The sequence below is a fragment of the Pieris brassicae genome, chromosome 11 (genome assembly GCF_905147105.1).
Source record: "Pieris brassicae chromosome 11, ilPieBrab1.1, whole genome shotgun sequence".
Classification (NCBI taxonomy): domain Eukaryota; kingdom Metazoa; phylum Arthropoda; class Insecta; order Lepidoptera; family Pieridae; genus Pieris; species Pieris brassicae.
The window spans coordinates 3,869,248-3,887,850 of record NC_059675.1 but is presented as its reverse complement, the minus strand read 5'-3'; the positions used below and the strand labels follow the sequence as shown (position 1 = coordinate 3,887,850).

Below are 18,603 nucleotides of genomic sequence, written 5' to 3'. Positions count from 1 at the left end.
CACTTTTGAAAGAATCATTTATTCTAATTAGGCCAGTAGGCAGGCCTATAGAATAGAATAAATGATTTGACTTTGACTTAACTAAACTTTGATTAAGTAGAACTAGTATAGTGCTGTGAATATTAGCATGTGTTATCTCGGACACACGAACACATTTACATTATAGAACACTGAGATTGTTAATCAACATCATATCTAAGTTATTTATTATTATTGTAGCAAATTAAGTCAACATTATATTATTTATTATAAACTTATTAGTCGTATAACATAAATTTCAATAAAATTAATCAGTAAATATCCAATTCCAAATAACATATATTTGTTTGCATACTCTGTGCTCATATCCTATTAACACAATCTGTAACAAACGCGCGTCCATTATTAATTGCACTCAGGTACTGAGATTATCCTTATTAGAACACCGCAAAGCTTTCCTTACGAACCGACACGTCTTAATTTAAGCAATATCGGATTACTTAATGTATTGTCGGCAATCTTAGGAATGTTTAGTTTTAGACAAAGCTTTCCATGATCGCTTTTCCAACGAATGCTTCATGGTAGTATTTTTACGGTCACGTATTGGTTTTGCTAAATTATTTAAGATATTTTGAAAATATTAACAAATGTCTGGCCATAAAAGGTGATCGATAATCAATAATGGATATTCGATAAAAAATTCACACACACGAAAGAAAAGGTGACCTGACACTGACAAAAATTCTACAACAAATAGTAGAATTTTTGGCAGTTCATTCAACCGTTAATAAAAAGTTCCGTAAACATTTGCGATTCATTGACTAATGTAACTAATACAGCGAATATGTTATATTTTAAGTAAGTCCTAGTTGTAGGGTATTACGGTGTATTTTAATTACACTAAATTCCTTAATATAATCGATGACATTGTGTTTTGTGTCCTGAAATCTGAAGTAGTAAAATCGTACATGTCTTAATTTTCAATATTTTTTTATGAATAATTATTATATAAACGTTATACACTGCAAAACAAAAAACTTATTAACGACAGAACTTGTGGATTAGGTAAGTAATAGAAAAAACGTAACTATTTCGTAATGTGTTACGAAAGTTAATTTAAAAGTGTAATTGACATTTGACAACTTGCGGACACAATCGCCTTGTCATATGATAGAACTCTTTGGTAATAAAACCTTGATCACGTAGAAAAATTGTGAATTTAATAATTCAAAATTAATCACTCGCTGTTCGTTTGTCTCGCTTAAACTCGAGAATGGCTCAACCGATTTGGCTAATTACAATCTCGAAATATTTGTGGAAGTTCAGGGAAGGTCCAAACGGTGCGAAATAAAAATAATAATTACAGAAAAGTACTAAAAGCGACAATTGACTTCGGAATTATTTGATATTTTTTTGTCTTTTTAGAAATAAAAAGTTGTCACTTGGTTGACAAATATAGATAGCAGCACATAGAAAAGTGTGTTTCATTGCTTAGCTAGATCCGATCTCTTTATACTTTTTTTTTTTCATTTAAATGTTAAGTTTTGACTCAAATCTAGATTACTATATAAAGTCATTTTAAGTCTTCAATATCAAAAAGTGTAAATTTGGGAGTATAAAATGAAATAATTCTCCTTTTTTATTAAGAAATATATAAAACTCAAGAATTTATCGAAAGTAACGAAAAAGGAAAACAAATCTCTTCTGATATACTTTTTTTAAGGTTAAATATTTAAAAGACAAGTATGTTACCTCTGTTACGTGAGTACACTGCGTTCACTGCGTCGTTCGCAGTAATTGCTGCCCGCGCGCAGATTATCAGAAGCAAGTGCGTTCGATAAGGCAAGCTCACGAATGCGTGTTATTAAATTTATTCCTTTTTCGCCGGAATCTGCATAATAAGGGGGGCAAAAACACAGGTAACCGCTAGATTGCGAGCCCCTAAAGAAATGCTTTTGTTTTGCATATACACAATGAATATTTAGTGAGCTTTAATATGCCTAACACAGATTAATTTGTCACAGTGATAAATCAATGAATATCTTTGTAGACTTGTCTTATACAGCCGAAGTAATTTATGGATTGTCTATTCGTGTCAATAAGTAAACTTTTAAAGAGATACGGACTGCTTTATATGAGGTAACTTATTCAACAATAATTTACAATAGAAAAAATATTTATATTATCGCCCACGTTGCGTGAATCCTCTCACGTAACAAATTAAAGAGGCCTTCTCTTGTAATTCATAACTCATTAAGGTCATGAAAGTATCGAATAATTGACTTCGATTGGCAGTTGTTTTTGTCTCGAATAAGCTTTAAGAACTCTGGCTTAAGGAATACCATAAGCCAGTAATTTATAAATGTTTTGTTTTTAAGTCTTTGCTGTTCCCACGAAGACCTTCATATAAACATTCTAAGTGAAAATAGAAATTGTCGTAGAACTTTTATTTTTTATAATTAGTAATTATGTGTTTATTATCTATATATTGTTAAATGAGTTAGTTACACTTCAGACTTAGGTGTTATGTTAATATTGATAATAAGATAACTCGTAAAGATTATTTAAAAAATTGTTGTATTTTTCCATAATTATTTAAAATGTTTAAGGTTACGTACTTAAGAATTTCAACATGTCCTTACAAGAAACAGATCGTTACCTTGCATATACAAATACAGAGGGCATTATTCTTGATATTCAGACCTCATTAAGTATTATACTTTCAAAATTTGTCTCAGGTGCTCGTGAGAAATGTGCTCTGTAACAGGATCAGAGGTAAAAACTCATCGCGCGTGTCAGCAGCCGTCCAGCCAGTATCCGTAAATTATGGTTAGTTTTTGGCGTCGCCTGCGCAATGCAGCCTCGCAGCTTTTCACCTCCCCCCGTAACTACCTCACCCGGTCACAGACCCCGCGTCAATCTCGAATTATCCCGCACTCATTTTAATAATTTCCCCAAAAAACGTAACGAAGATCTGATCTTCGCCGGGAGGCTTCGACTCTGCTGCCTCTTGACAAATCGATAAAGCGATATCGATTTGTTGAGGCGTGCCGCTCATTGTAACGCCAAAATTAATCTCGGGGTTTAGCTACGTCACAAAGGCTGCGTGCCGGCGCGTACGGTGGCTATTACGGACACGTTATAATTACCTTTTTAAATAGTTTTTTTTTTCATTCTCCATATTAAAACGTCAATGTAAATAACTTGTTAGCCGCAATCTCATTTCTGGCCGATTGGATATTACAATAGTGTACGTGATTTGAGAAAGGTAACGGTGTCTCCGCTTTATCCGCGAGATGGAGCCCATTATTGGGGCGCGTGTCTACAAGGCTATGAAATAGTCGATATCGATTTGTTAATCGAAAATTAAGTGTATTTAAAATAAGTATATATCAATTGAAAAATCAAACATTCTATAGACAATTCGTGTGAATAGTTTATCGCACAATTCTGAATAAAATCTTGTTTTTAATAAAAAAATGCATGTAAGAATCATCGAATCTCGATTGCAGTACGTGTGTAATTGCACGGATTTATCTATTACGAACCGTCATCAGTTTTTGTGGTCGGCACGCGCCGACTTTCTATATACCATCTGGATGTAATTTGAGTGGTTTTTTGCGCCCAAATTATCTTAGTCATCGTCACGGGATAGCGGTGATTGGTTTATATTGATATCATAGATTTGTTCAAACTGTGAAGGTTGTCTACAAATCATCAAGTAATTAATGGTTAAACCACTATTGTGGATTTGAGAAGTTAAGGGTTTCAATATCTCCAATTCCCTAAAGGCCGGCAACACATTCGCGAGCCTTCTGACTGAGATACTTTCTAGACGGTATCACTTATCTAAATTTCCCATAAAGTAATATTTATAAACTGCAGCTTGTGTCAACAAATCATTTAATAGATAAAATTGATGATTAAATTACTACCACACCTCAGTATTTGTGTATCTTAGAAATTCAGGGCTTCAATAAATACCAACTGTCTAAAGACCGGCAACGCACTCGCGAAACTTCTGGCCGAGACACTAGACAGTTTCTATCGGTGTCATACCACTTATATAAATATTATTTCCTTCCTATATCGGTATTCCTTATCGGACTTTCGAGGAGATGTGCAATCTCAAAAAAACTCACAATTTTCATAAAGTCACATTTTATGTTTTAATTCGCCATTATGATGACTTCAAGTTCATTAAAATATTTAGGTAAATGACAAAATGCCTTGACTACGTGTAACTGGAGCAAACCTATACATAATCCACGATAATGGATTAACTCGTACATATATTTATAAACAGCACTATCGGTTTAATCAGAAAGGCGATTCGTATAATGTCCGCGCGATTACATTATACCGATAACGCTCATAAAAAGTAGCGTAGATAAAATTGTTTAGAATTTTAAACCGTAGACTATAGAAAAATTAAAAGTAAATTTCTTATTTCTATAGTATTTAGTTTTTAAAATTAGACCATTAAACACCACAGCTAATAATAGAATATTTGATCTATGGTTACAGATGATACCTCTGAGAACTCGCGGTTTGCTTACTTTTAAAAACATATCATTTTTATATGAACTTATTATATTTGTCGTATTTATTGCCTTGCATTAAAAATTATTTTACAGGTAGGTTGAAGCAGGATTCACGTTAAACATTAAAATAACTATGAATTATTTCAAAGCTGAAAACCACTTGTTTTTAGTGTTAACAATATATTTACAATGTTACAACAATTAAAACCATATATAGATATAAATATCATATAATTTTAAGGATTCTTTCTATGGAACGCTTTTTTGCTTAAAAAGCGTATCAATAGAGAATAGAAATATTGTTGAAACACTAATAGGTGTTTCGCAAAATCAAACCGCAAGAACCTGTTCACAGCAGATTAAAAACCTATTAACTGCATAATCTATGATAAGCAATTTCCCAATACAATTAAATGAATCTCGAGAACTCATTTTTAAATTGAATTTTCTAAATTCCAATTTCAAATTTACTATCGTTGACAATCAATGTCACTCAGTTTGAATTTTAAAAAAAAACAAAAGATACTTGTTATTATTGTAAGTTTTTACAGACTATAAATTTTTTTAGTTAACTAACTACATGTTATTTAAAAATTGTTAGAACCTTATTGTGCTAACTTTTACAATCTAAATAAAACCGGGAATTCCGTTAGTAATGTAACAAATGATTATTGAGCAAAACATGTACGTAATGGGTGTCCAAACTATTCGTATTAAATATGAAAAAATACATTCCTGCTTATAATGTTTACAATGAAGAAGACTGGCATTTCTATAAATTATATAATAGGTATGTTTTTATTTCAAAAAATTGTTTTACTTCAATAAATCATTGACATGTATTTTCTGGCTCAAATACTTTTTAAATGTTGTCATGTGATTTGAATATTTAATCAGGTTATAACTAAAATTACCTCTAAGCCGAGTTTAATGAGGCTAACCACATCGTTAAGGATAATTAAGACAAAGTAAGAAACCTTAATCGACGGATTTAATAGATTACAAATTGCAAACTATTTAGTGGGCAACATAAACAATTGGTCTTATGATATTTAAATATCCATTATCCGAAACTCAAATGTATCAATTAATAAACTTTATAAAAACTTCAGAAGATAATAAGTTAAATTTAGAATACTAAAACTTTTTTTAATAGAGATTTTGTACTACCTTTTTTTTAATCTACGTAACATTCACCAAGAATACACGGCAAATAAAAAAATAACAAACAAATCTATCATTCCAAATGCAGGAATCTGGTATTTTTGCAATGCTTAATAATTTCGTTTTTGAAACATTTATTACTTTTGACTTTTGCAATAGGTACTTTTTATATTTATTTTATAACATTCATACTAATTTAGCTTATCAAGACGAGCAGTTGTTTGAGTGTAGGTAGGAAACAATTGACCATATCTAAGTTGCCGTAACAGTAACGTATAGTTTACATTATATTGTCCTTTCTCAATAATACATGTGTTATTTTACGAAATAACTCTATGTTAAATCACACACTCTTTTACATAATAATAAAATCTAAAAATTGATAAAAATCCCACTTGCCTGTGAAAGATCACTCGGCGCCTCCGACTTGACCGTGTTGGCCGCAGCCCAAGCTTCAGCGAATGTCTCCATTGCACTCTGAAAGTCCATTTTTTTCGAGTCACGACATCAACATACCGAAACTGTCACTCATGTGTTCGATTCGGCGTAGCCCCACACACGTGCGTTCGTGCCGGCCGGCGGCGCGCGACTGGCTCGGCCCCGCCCAGCGAACCGCCCGCGTCGAGAAAAACCGATACCACCACAGCCTCCCGCTTCAGCGCTTTTCTTTTTAAGCCGATATTTTAACGAGTTTCTTTTTTTCATAAAGCCCAGCCCACGGTGGTTGGGCGGCCTTTGGATTATTTACACTTGTAATTCACAGATCGCTACTGTACTTAATTTGTTTCGCTGGGAGGGTGTTAGGCGTTATCTTGTAACGATTATGCGACGCGCTGATAGGTGTCTTTTTTGCGAGGCGCATCACGGTCACGATATGAATTAAAATTAACTAGCGACCACTGAATTTCTAGCCGACCGCGTCAATCTTTATTCACTTCAACCAATATAATGGTATAGGTAGTAGACGTTCATCGTTCAATTTGCATACTAATTTTGAATTACTTTTACTAGCCATAAAAATTGTTAATTGTGGTATCCGAGCAGACGGTACGAAGCATTTTTATTCATTAAATAAAGCACCCCCATTTCCCGACTGCTCTGTTCTCAAGAAAAAAATTGTCACGGCTTCCTATAATTTTGTACGTGGCCGTTTAAACGGTATTACCTTCCGGCAAGCGGCATTTTATCTTAATTTCCATAGCTTTCGCCATATTACAGGTCATCTCTGGGGAAATATAATGGAAAAATCACACGAAAACAACAGACATAAGGCAGTGCAACCTTTATCATTTAGATGCTTTAATTAAAACAAATAATTTTTAAATAATGATCTAAAATATCACACACCATTATATTTAATAATAGGTATTGTTTACGTATCTTAAGTTACAATCATAAAGCGGCAAATTGAGATTTGGTTTATTGATCTCTTATTATTTCTGGACATACCTACATATTTTATTAAAAAGTACGATGTTATATTTTAATAAAATGTTTATCAAATAAATTATTATATACGTTTACGTGTTTTATTACGTATTTAAAACAATTATATATATATAAATAACATATAATAATTACAATTAACATACCATCAAATCACCTCTTCGCGTTTGACAAGATTATCCTAAATCCGCAGCTTATCTCAATTGTACACAAGAATGTTAACAGTATTGAGATAATCAACACAATAATACAACCGTTATAACTTCGTAGAACAAGTAGGTCGCTTTATATCGACCGGCTAGTAACAAAGATGTTACCCGGCCCGGATAAATCGTAGACCCTAGGAAACAATTGCTAACCGGGTATACAATTTAATTGTTTTATTACTTTTATAATGTACTCCTACTTTCTTAAACATTAAATTTTGACCACGTTGAATATTACATATTTCGATTGTACGAAAATCCCATGTGTAATTATTGACAAATAATTCGGATTAAATTCATTTATTTTTCATACAGTAGTGTAAAACATATTTTTGTATATTTTCCTCCGTAATTTAACAATTAATTATAAACGCGATTGAAAACTAAACTTAAACAGAATATATTTTACGTTTATTTTAATTACGGGCGCATGGTGTTTATGATGTTTTCATAGCAAAGTTGTTTAACAAATCAGTCAATCCGTAATCATGCAGCATAGCTCTCGGTATATATTTTTAATGATAACAAACTTCATTCATTCAATTTATACACATTTTAACAAGTTCAAACTATTGTTAGGAAGGTTATATTTTTATAGAGATCAAATACAATTATTCCCAAATCTCGTCTCGTAAATTACAATTTACACAGCAAGACAACGAGACCTGAAAACAGATAGGCGATGTATACTACATTTTTTAATAATATGTATAGTTTTATAGTGAAATCTCTTTGGTTCCAAACGGTACACTGTACACATATGATATACGTAAATTAACCAAAATTATTCTTGCATTGGAGCTCGATGCCAAACACGCCACTATGGCTCATAATTTTAACAGCTACTTTCACTTAAACAATTTTGTACATTGTATATGCTATTTATTTATTAGTAATCTTACAGCTAACATATATATTATAAAACCCAAAACTTTGAAAATATACAAAGCCAAAACTGATTACATAGATAAACAATATGACACAGAAAACATAAGTTGTATTAATAGACAAAAATACAAAAAATAAGATAAAGGAAAATTGAAATTTAACATTAAACAAACGACAATAAATTTTAATATATCACTAAATAAACATAGTCAGTCTTCCCGCCTCTTCAAATATTTCCTCACATCCTCTTTGGTGTGGTGGAAAATATCAATATCCTCATAATCAGTTTCATAGTTAGATAAAACCCGAAACATTGGTAAATTGTACAGGTGTTCAGGTTCAGGTTACAATTGGTGTTCGTACTAGGCACGCTATACACGTTTTGTTTATAGATATGCATTATATAGTACAATAGCTGTTAATATATGTCTAAAAATTACAATTACGCTCCAAACTTTTTTTCAATACGTTTCATAATTCATTAAGTCGCAACTAAAACTATCACGTCTTCTCCAAAACAGTTATTTACAACAACAAAAAAATTAATTTCATTGCGAAAGGACTTTATACCACCACTAACTAATCGGGGATCCTTTTTATAATCAATATTGGTTTGGAGCAAGAATTATCAATCATAAAATGATTAAGGAAATCTGGTATTTGCTTACCGTAAAAAGTTCTTGTAAATATCTTATAATTTACAATAATTTAAATTTATAATTTACAAATTATTATAATTTCGCCTATTTTCTTCATGCTTACAAGTTTCTAAACAATAGAATTTTTATTATTAAGTCCTCAAAGAACTAATACTAACTTTTAACTGTTCAAATTAGCACCTTCTACGCATTAGTTAGCACAAATAGTTTTGCGATTGAAAGCGTATTTTAGGCATATTTTACCGGTTATTTTCCAAAACATATAGTAAAGATTACTATAGTTGTATAAGAGTTTCGTCACCACTATGTAGTACAATGGGTTTATCATGATTTCACTAATTCTTATGCTTACATACGACAAAGTAAATGTAAAGTTCATTGAATTGATTAGCAACAATGAATAGATAGGTGTTAAATATTCACAATAATTTACACAAACAATTTCCTTAATAACTGAGCAAGGTTGAGCTATTTTGAGATTCTTGTTCAAGCCACATTGCCGATCGACAAGCCTTTTGACATTAAAAATTTCAATTAAGTTACTGAAGTCTCAGGAGTTAGGTATGGCAGCCTTTTTCATTTGTTTCTTTATTTTAGCAACCCGTAGGAATAACTGCTCCGCCGGAAGTCGACCTCAAAAATTTAAACTTCCGGGTCATGTACACGTAAGCTTTAACCGAGGTATTAAATACACGGTATTTTTTAATGATAAACACCATTACTAGTTAACTTTAGAAGCACTCAAACTGTGTCAAAAACACAAAAAAAATAGAAGCATTACTCCAGGACCCGGCACACGTTGTACATAAGCCCTCCTCCTGAAAATCCGCTGAAACTGGATTACATAAAACTCCTATATCCTAATCCGCCTATATCCGAATGCCAATAGCGTTCGCTAGGCGTCGACATTCGCTAAAGCCTCCTCCAATGCCGGCCGGGGTTAGGTTTATCCGTTATCCGCGCAGATTAGGCGCGAGCCGGCGGGGCGGGTTGGAGCCACGCCCACCGGTCGATGGCTCGCTAGTCGCTCGGCTCACTTGGCTGATGGCATTGTGCCGTTATCTGCGGGAGACGCAGCACGCTCATCCGGCACTCGCAGATAAGCAACGGTGAAGTATGACGTCACCTATAACTAAGAGCAGACTGTATGTCGCATTGTTGGGAGACGATCGCTCATTCTGAAATGTAGGTTTTACTTGTAATGTAAATTATACGACAAATTTAAATCAATGTTTCAGAATATTGTGTCATATTTTTTAATAATAACTGTAACTATAAACGATACTTCATAAATAAGACCAAGTATTTTGAACGTTTTGACCCAAATAGTACATAAACGTTTGATCAAAGGTGTAAAAACTAATCGACTCTCTAATTTTAGTATCTCGTTAGTTCGGTAACCTTGTAATGTAAGGAGCAAATTGAACTAACTGATTGTGTGAAATGTTGTAATACTCGAATAAGTATCGAAATAGGTTGCTTAATATGCTTTTAGTAATGAAAAGAAACATTTATTTGACGACTATAACATTTCAGAAATATTTATCTCAATAATTAAAGTTCTAACGATGTAAAAAAGTTGTAGTTTTTAAAACATTTTATATATTTTTGTCCCCTAGGACGTCGCACATAGTTACCAATATGTACACGCTACAAAAATTTGATTGTGGGCACAACGAAGACATTATAAGCCAACAAGAATAAATTTATAAAATTAGTTATTGGCAATCAAGACAACCTACTCGGTACACGAAGTTAATAAATAAGCTTAAGAATTCGGAAAATGAATTCATATAAATTCAGAATTCAACGTAAGTATTATGTAAATGCTTTAAATGTGTAGGTATTAAAATATAGAAATAACTGTTAATATAAAAATATCGATGTTCTTTAGTTTACCTTCAGTGGAGGCTGGGAGTTGAGGATGGGAGAAAGGGAGGGCATCCTTGGAATTTGTTATCTCGACAAGTAATACGATGGAGATTAATTTGTGCGACCTTACACTGATCGCGTATTCACTTTGAATGTATAGAGAAAATTTCAGCTTAATTTGACATGCTTTATATAATTAATCTTAAATTTCAATAGATTGCGCTAATAAACATCAGTTCCTTGTTTTAAAAGAGAATTCTCTTCAATCAAGTATAAGCTGGTAGAAGTGTTGTAAAACGAGACTTTTTTACCTATACAATCGTGATTGAGTAAAATCGACATACAATATATAGATGGAGTCCTATAACGTCAATTTCTTATTTCATTAAAACCGTAATCTTTTTATTACAGGCAGACTAAACACAAATAAATGTTTTGCAAAATTATATATGGATAAAAACGCTAATTAAACATAACTATTAATTAGCGTTTTTATCCGTTAAAGTATGTTATATAAATATTAACACTGTGGACATATGTCCAGAATATTCTAGGCATTTTTAACATATAACTCCTGAAGGCTTTAAACGGCTTTTTACTGACGTTTTCCGTTAGTTTCTTCTACATCTTCAAACGATTATCCCACTATAATGATAAAAATTTCTAGTTAATTTGAAACGGGCGAAAAAAACGTAGCCGATTGTGCGTCAAAAACCAATTTGAAGATCGATAGTGGATCGAAATCGGGCTTAAGAATGCGATGAATTTGACAAGTCACTATTTTTTTTATTTAACAGATAATCTGGTCTCCTTACCCCACTCGATCAATCTTATCAAAGGGATAAATTGAATTTAAAATGTCCTATCACGCGGTATCCTCAAACTAAGTAACTTTGGACTTTAAACTGTTTGAAATAAGGAATATATTTAAGTGTTAGGTCCTAATGGAGTTGCCCTATGATGGGTAAATGCGCAGGATCATCGCTGGATTCCACGAAATTCGCCTCGCGTGAATACCTGACTTTACAGGTACGTTTATGGAGTTTGAACTTTTAGATAGGATTTTTGTGATACGGTTTATTTCAAACGTTTCATTTGGCTTGTAGAATATAATTACAATTTGCTCGACTGGCAAAGCGTTCGAAGTTTAAAATAATTCGCGCGCCGTTTTGCGTGGTATTTTTTTTTAAATACTACAGTTTTAAATCCTGAAATAAAAATAAAAAAAAACCTTTTTTTTTTAATTTACGGGTAATCATTTAAAATAATAAGAGTTTAAGCAGGACTGTATAAAAGATAAGAAAATCGTTTTTAATTCTATTAAAATTTTCTATGGACAGTGTTTGACAACTTTCTAAATCTGTATAACAAGGTGATGTCTCAGCTCTGGTTTCTGTTTTTCTTACAACTCCTTGTCTCCTTGTCTACCCTTTTTCGTAAACTTGGTTAAATGCTTCTTCTATATCACTTAACACCTCTTAACTACATCCTTTCCAACAGTTCAATCGTGATTTTTTTTGTAATTGTAAATATATTTTTCGTAGTATTTTAGATCCTAGCATTCATTGTGATTAATGATACATAAGATTAGCTTTCTTTAATTTTATTTTAGATGTTAGTTTTATAATTTTGTAAATCTACATTGTTACCTGGAATTTTATTTCTGCTAATTTAGTTATGTACTTTTTGCACTTTACCCTATTTTTTTCCTTACTAGTTTTACCTGGAATATATCACTTGTTATGCCATATATCCGCCCTTAATAATTCATCTGATTATATATGTACTATTAAAGCGTTCAAATATTCTACATTGTTTTAAATATTTTTGAAATATGAATAGCCTATATTACTTGAGATAATGTGTTCATTGGTTTTTTTCAATAATATTGTCATAATATATATAAATATGTATGGCATATTATATAGGAGAGGTACCAATGTATTGAAATATTAAACCTCCATCTATAATAGTCTATAACAATATAGCTCTATGGCGTTATGACTTGCTGTTTACAAGATCCCAATGACTGTTGATCCTATCCCGATTCCCTTAGCAAACCCAGTGACCGCGCCAATATCTCACCTATAATTGTCTATTTATTTAAGTGGGATTATGTCTTCGTGGAACTGTAGGTAGAAGTTTGCTTAATATTAAAAAAGGTCATTTCAATTTCATTGGATTTTGAAAATGAAGATTTTATTGCTCGTGCATTGTTATCATGTGATTTGTAATGCAATATAATGTTTTTTTATAACATTTTGTTCCTGTAAATTACTTACTTGGATATGATATTAAGTATATGATGTGCTCGTATTGCGTATTTATAGAAATTAAAGTACGGACCAAGACGACAAAATTTTCTTAATTAATTAAGGTTGTACGTTGCTGTTTTTACATGGGTAATAATAATTTGCTCGTATGTGCCTCTGGGGTTGATGGTCAAACACATTTAGAAAACAAAAAAAATCTATAGGCAGACTTCCAGGTATTGCATTATCACAGGAGGTAGATGAAAAAATGTAAAAAAAAACCTGTACTAAATCATTTGCTCGTAGTTAAGCTACGTATTGGGTCCATTGTCTATTAGAACCCCCTGAATATAAAAAAGTGGTAGTGGTAGTACATTTTACTTACTGGAGTCGTCTGCCACGTATAAGAAAATAATATAGATATTTTGCTCATCAGCTCCCTAGCTTTTATTGCGTCAACGAATCAGACTTTACGTTTAGTACGCTTATTATCAAGTTGACCATCGAGATATGTATTGTTTTATTAATGCTTGATAATTGAGATTAATGTACATAAACCATTATTGTAAAATAAATAAATCAATGGTCTTTTAAGGTCGGGGCCTCAGATTTCTGTATCTGTTTCATAAACATTTGTTAATCTAATAGGCAAGTATCATCCTTCTATGCTTGACGCACGCCGTCCACATTTTGGGTTTAAGGCAAGCCGGTTTCTTCACAATGTTTTCCTTCACCGTTCGAGCGAATGTTAAACGCGCACGTATAAAAAAAATCCATTGATGCACAACCGGGGATCAAACCTACGACCTCAGGGATGAGAGTCGTACGTAACACTGCTCTCTTCCTTTATTACATACATTAAAATATCTAAAGTCACAAATTTCTAAAGAGCCTCGAATGAACTGATTGTTTTTATCCATACCATTTGAGGTAGTCTTTAAATTAAATTCATTTACACAAGTTGTTCACACACCCTTATACATACTCTTACTCACACACCCACAACCACTCATCCTTTAGTTTTATTTTGTATCTTACTTTAGTTTACTTGGAGTATTATGTATTGTCATCTCTTTGCTTATCATTTTTTATCAGTGATGGAAGTCTGACCTGTCACCACAGGAGTTCTGTAATCCTATTATAGGCACTAGCCTCTCATGAAGATGCTGAACAGCAGGTTAACCTGTAAATGTGAAATGGTGAAGAAGCAAATAAACTTATTATTATTGTTATTTTCCTAGTTTACACTAGTTTAGCTCACGATCGATTCATGATTCTAGTACACGCCTACGGGCCTAAGCTAAGTCAACACAGTTTTCTCTATATTATGTCATGGTAATAATAATAATCCAGTGTACACCCCTAATGGGTTTTGGCCGAGTAGGTGATCAGCCTTTTGTGTCTGATATGTCTTCGATTTTTGGTGGTACGTACGCCAACACTGCGCTTGCTGTATTAATGTTAGCTGTATAACACAAAAGTAACTGCTTAATTGTTACTAATAAATAACGGCTCGTTTATCGACGTCTTTTACCACGACCGTGAATATGGAACTGAATTTTTGCAGTATGTATAAATAAATATTTATTCTATGAATCTCTCAATATAAATACCCTTTATATGTGTATCCAAATTGAAATATTTCACAATTCTGAACACCTTCCCTAAATTAATATCACTTCCCCAACACACGAGTATAAAAGAAAGTCCATTCGGGTATCTTCATATCTCGAAATTATGTCGCATCTGTGTCTCGGCTTGGAAAATAAAGTTTCGTTTAAAAGCTATTCGTATGTAGGAATGAGTCCTCGTAAAATGTATTAAACGTATTGCAAATAGAAAATGTTTTTCGTATTCGATGTTATTTACGTAACGTCTCAGATAATACCAGACGAAATGAGTTTCGTTCACTTCATTGCTTTTTTATAAACAATTTATAAAGAAATAGCGCTCGGATTTTTTATACATGCACGCTCGCGGTATAATTTGTAGACTGATTTGATTACGTATATATTAACCAACTCGGGTGTTCCAAAACCGAGCGTGATTTGCGCAAAATTTTTCGTTTGTATACGATAAAATATTTTTGTAATCGAACAAAGTTTTATGCTTTATTAGATTATTAACTATTATTACTATTCTAGATGAGCAAAAGGAACTATTAAGATTGAATTCTTGTACACATTTCAAGTTAAAGTAGAACATTTACCTAAAATAGTGGAAAATTTTAATAAGTCTTTCAATTTCACTAACAGATGTATTTATTTATTATTAACTCAGGAACTGATGTGACGAAATTGGTCACAATTTCTCCCGCTAACGAAGTGTCGACATTCATTACAATAATATTATAATACAAAGAAGAAAATTAATTACTAATTTCTTTAAATCAATTTTTTAAGAAAATCAAACAAGATATTGGCGAAATAATTGTGTAAACAATATTTTCACAAAGAAGATTCTTAGTTCGGCAAAATCTTATTTATACTCGTTCCTCGATTTTCTCGAACGCCTGGTTTAAAATAAATCTATCTTTTAAAGGACTTTTCCTTGGTCGCATAATTAATAATTCAAGAACTAATCATGAAAACATGAAAAGAAATCGTTGGAGTTTTAGGATGTTTTAAAGAAACACTTGTATTTGCGATGTATTTAAAATACACTCAGTATTTCCTTTTGGAAAATCCCAATTCGATGATGTTCGACTAATGATGAAGGCGAAGCCTAGGGCTAGACCTGCGTTATGATGAAGTCTTTGATTAGAGAAATTTAGAAACTAAACTAATCCAATATAATCGATTCAGCTAAAAATAGATAGATAATAAAGATATAAAATTAAGAAAAACACTTTTTGAACGGATTAAAGCTATGTTATATTATTTACATAATTCTAAGTTTTAATAATAATACATAGCTTTAATCCGTACAAAAAGTGTTTTTCGTAATGTGTAAAAGCTATTTTAACAAAAGACAATACTAAGATAGAAAATGTTTATTTATTAGAAGACTAAGAGCGTGTTGGCCTAGAGGCTTCAGCATGCGACTGTCATCCCTGAGGTTGTAGGTTAGATGCCCATCTAACCAATGGACGTTCTTTGAATGTGCTCATTTTATATTCGCACGAATGGTGAACGAAAACATCGTGAGGAGGAAAACATCCTTAGATCAAAAAAGTCGACGGCATGCGACTGGCACAGAAGGCTGATTACCTATTAGATTAACAAATGATTATGAAACAGATACAGAAATCTAAGGCCCAGGCCTAAAAAGGTGGTAGCGCCATTGATTATTTATTAGAAGATTAATATGTAATTTGAGTTTTATTTAGACTTTCAATCGTACCAGTGAATCTGTACCAAAAACAAATGCAAATGAAAAAAAATATTCATATTCCTGTGGAAATCTTAAGAAGTGCTCTATTGGTATTTAAATTTAACGGAAGTACAAATTTTATTTGTTTTCTTTTATAATGCGGCAGACGGACAGGAAGTTCATCTGATATTGTGATACCGTAACATGGACACTCACATTGCCAGAAGGCTCGTAAGTGCGTTGCCGGCCTAACTACTTAACTACTGGACGTGGTAACTGATTTTATTTGAATTCATGTATTTGAAAATATCCATTTCATTTGATATAAATCACCTACATAATAAAGATACCACGTTCTGCGATGAAACCTTCTAAGATACGATTAACCTAGCTTCAAATAGCTGATCTCTTGCGGAATTCCATTTATATAAAGAAAATTACGTCATTAATTATGTCGAAATGGAAAATTCCTATAGTATTTTCACTGTTAACTTAAAAATCAATCTGATTGTACTAGACTGTTTCCGGTCTTTGACAAATTGTATACACTCTAACCAAAGAATACAGTAAACACCCTTATACCACGGTACTCGTATAACGCATTTTCATATTACGCGATTTCAGTCCCTCGTATACGTGTATTTCACCATAGAACGCGAAGACTTCATACATTATATATAAAGATTTGTACGTACCCATTTCATTTGTACATAACGCGTAATATGAGGTGATACAAGCGCGTTATGCGAGAATACTCATAAGGACATAACGCGGAACCAATCTATCGTGTTTTTAGACGGATTTCTGTGTGTGTGTTTAGTGATTAGAGGATTTTCCTAGTGTAAAGTAAAGTGTGTAAAAATTAAGTATCTAGTTAATTTATTTAGGTATAGCAATTTTTCAAAAAAACATTTTTTATTTATTTATTTACAGTGCCGGATTTAGGGGAATTCCGACTAGTAAACAATTTTTTTTATATATTTTTATGTTTGTTAAATACTGAAATATTCTACTTTGTTTCACAACAAATGATTAATGGACAAACTCGACTGCAATTTTTTTTTTATTTGGAAAATAATTTGAGGCCCGAGACCTCCAGATCTTATATATTTTTTTTAATCACAGTTTCGGCACACCACTTTCACTTTTATATAATGTAGTTATACTGATACAAAAACAATGTGCACATTGGTTTTTGCGACTACAACAACCAAAAGCAAGCGTAGAAAAAAAATTAAAAGAATTTTTGTGATTTTCTTGAAAACGATTAAAGTTAGACAATTTTTTTTTTAGTTGACTGGACTACAACGTGATAATCGTATTAAGCTAATGAATAATAGAAAGAAACGTTTCTTAACACGAACATAAAACATTAACAATTATATTTGAAATTCAATATAAAAAAATATGCTTATAAGCAGTTTTAATTTGACCTCACTCGGTGCGGTCACAGTGGACATTCGGACAACCGTTAGCAACACCGCAGGCAACAACTGCTAACGCCTGGTGGTACTAAAGCCGCGTAATGTCCGCCATTGATATTAATTTTACGTGCATGTGTTATTCGACCTATGATTGAACGAAGATATGTTAAAATATTAGCGATAAATTTTTGTATAGAAAATATAAGCAGCGGGAGTATCTGGAATACATCGTTCGTAACGTTTCGTGTAGTAAACTACGATACGTAAAAATCCAGTAGTCAAGATCGTACAGACTCTTATAATGGTAGTCAGAAATTGTTCAAGCCAAGTGCGTTTGGCACACTAAAGGATATGTATTTTCTATATTTTTGCATCCTCACCACCAAGCCGATGCCTGTCGAAAAGGTATCTGTCACTGTCTGTCACTGTCTGAGCACTGTCAAACATGGCAAAGTTCATATACAAAAATAGGTTTGACAGCTCTTGAAAGTAGATTTACGGTTTCTAGAATACCTGCCTTTAACTCCCAATAGCGGCTCCGGCTTTAGAATTAGATTGAGTTTTAGTTCCACGTTCATCAGGACTTCGGATATTGAAAGAACTATATTAAAATTGCTTAGCAAAACATAAGCAAAGTTTAACTACATTTATTTTATATTTTCAACGTCCTCAATATCTACCGTGAAATAAATGTTTTGATGACGCTCCTCACGTATGTACTTTCACACGTACGCAGCTCTTGTGTACTAAGTTTAGACTCTATTTACTTGTGTTAGAGTAGTATCTTCTTTAACTTAAAAAACTAGTTTCTATTAATCAGACTAACCTGCGGTTGTTTTAAGACTGTTTTCTCAATC

The 18,603-nt window shown here is 32.4% G+C and overlaps 1 protein-coding gene across 1 annotated transcript in view; it reads right to left on the bottom strand.

The window, feature by feature from the left end:
• The window catches only part of LOC123716381 (homeobox protein dve-1), a 71,139-nt gene extending 64,879 nt beyond the window's left edge, over positions 1-6,260 (bottom strand). Inside the window, exon 1 of the mRNA XM_045672096.1 lies at positions 6,087-6,260. Coding sequence (XP_045528052.1) covers positions 6,087-6,176 — 90 coding nt within the window. The 5' untranslated portion in view covers positions 6,177-6,260. The remainder of the gene's footprint in view (positions 1-6,086) is intronic.
• Between the last annotated feature and the right edge of the window lie 12,343 nt (positions 6,261-18,603).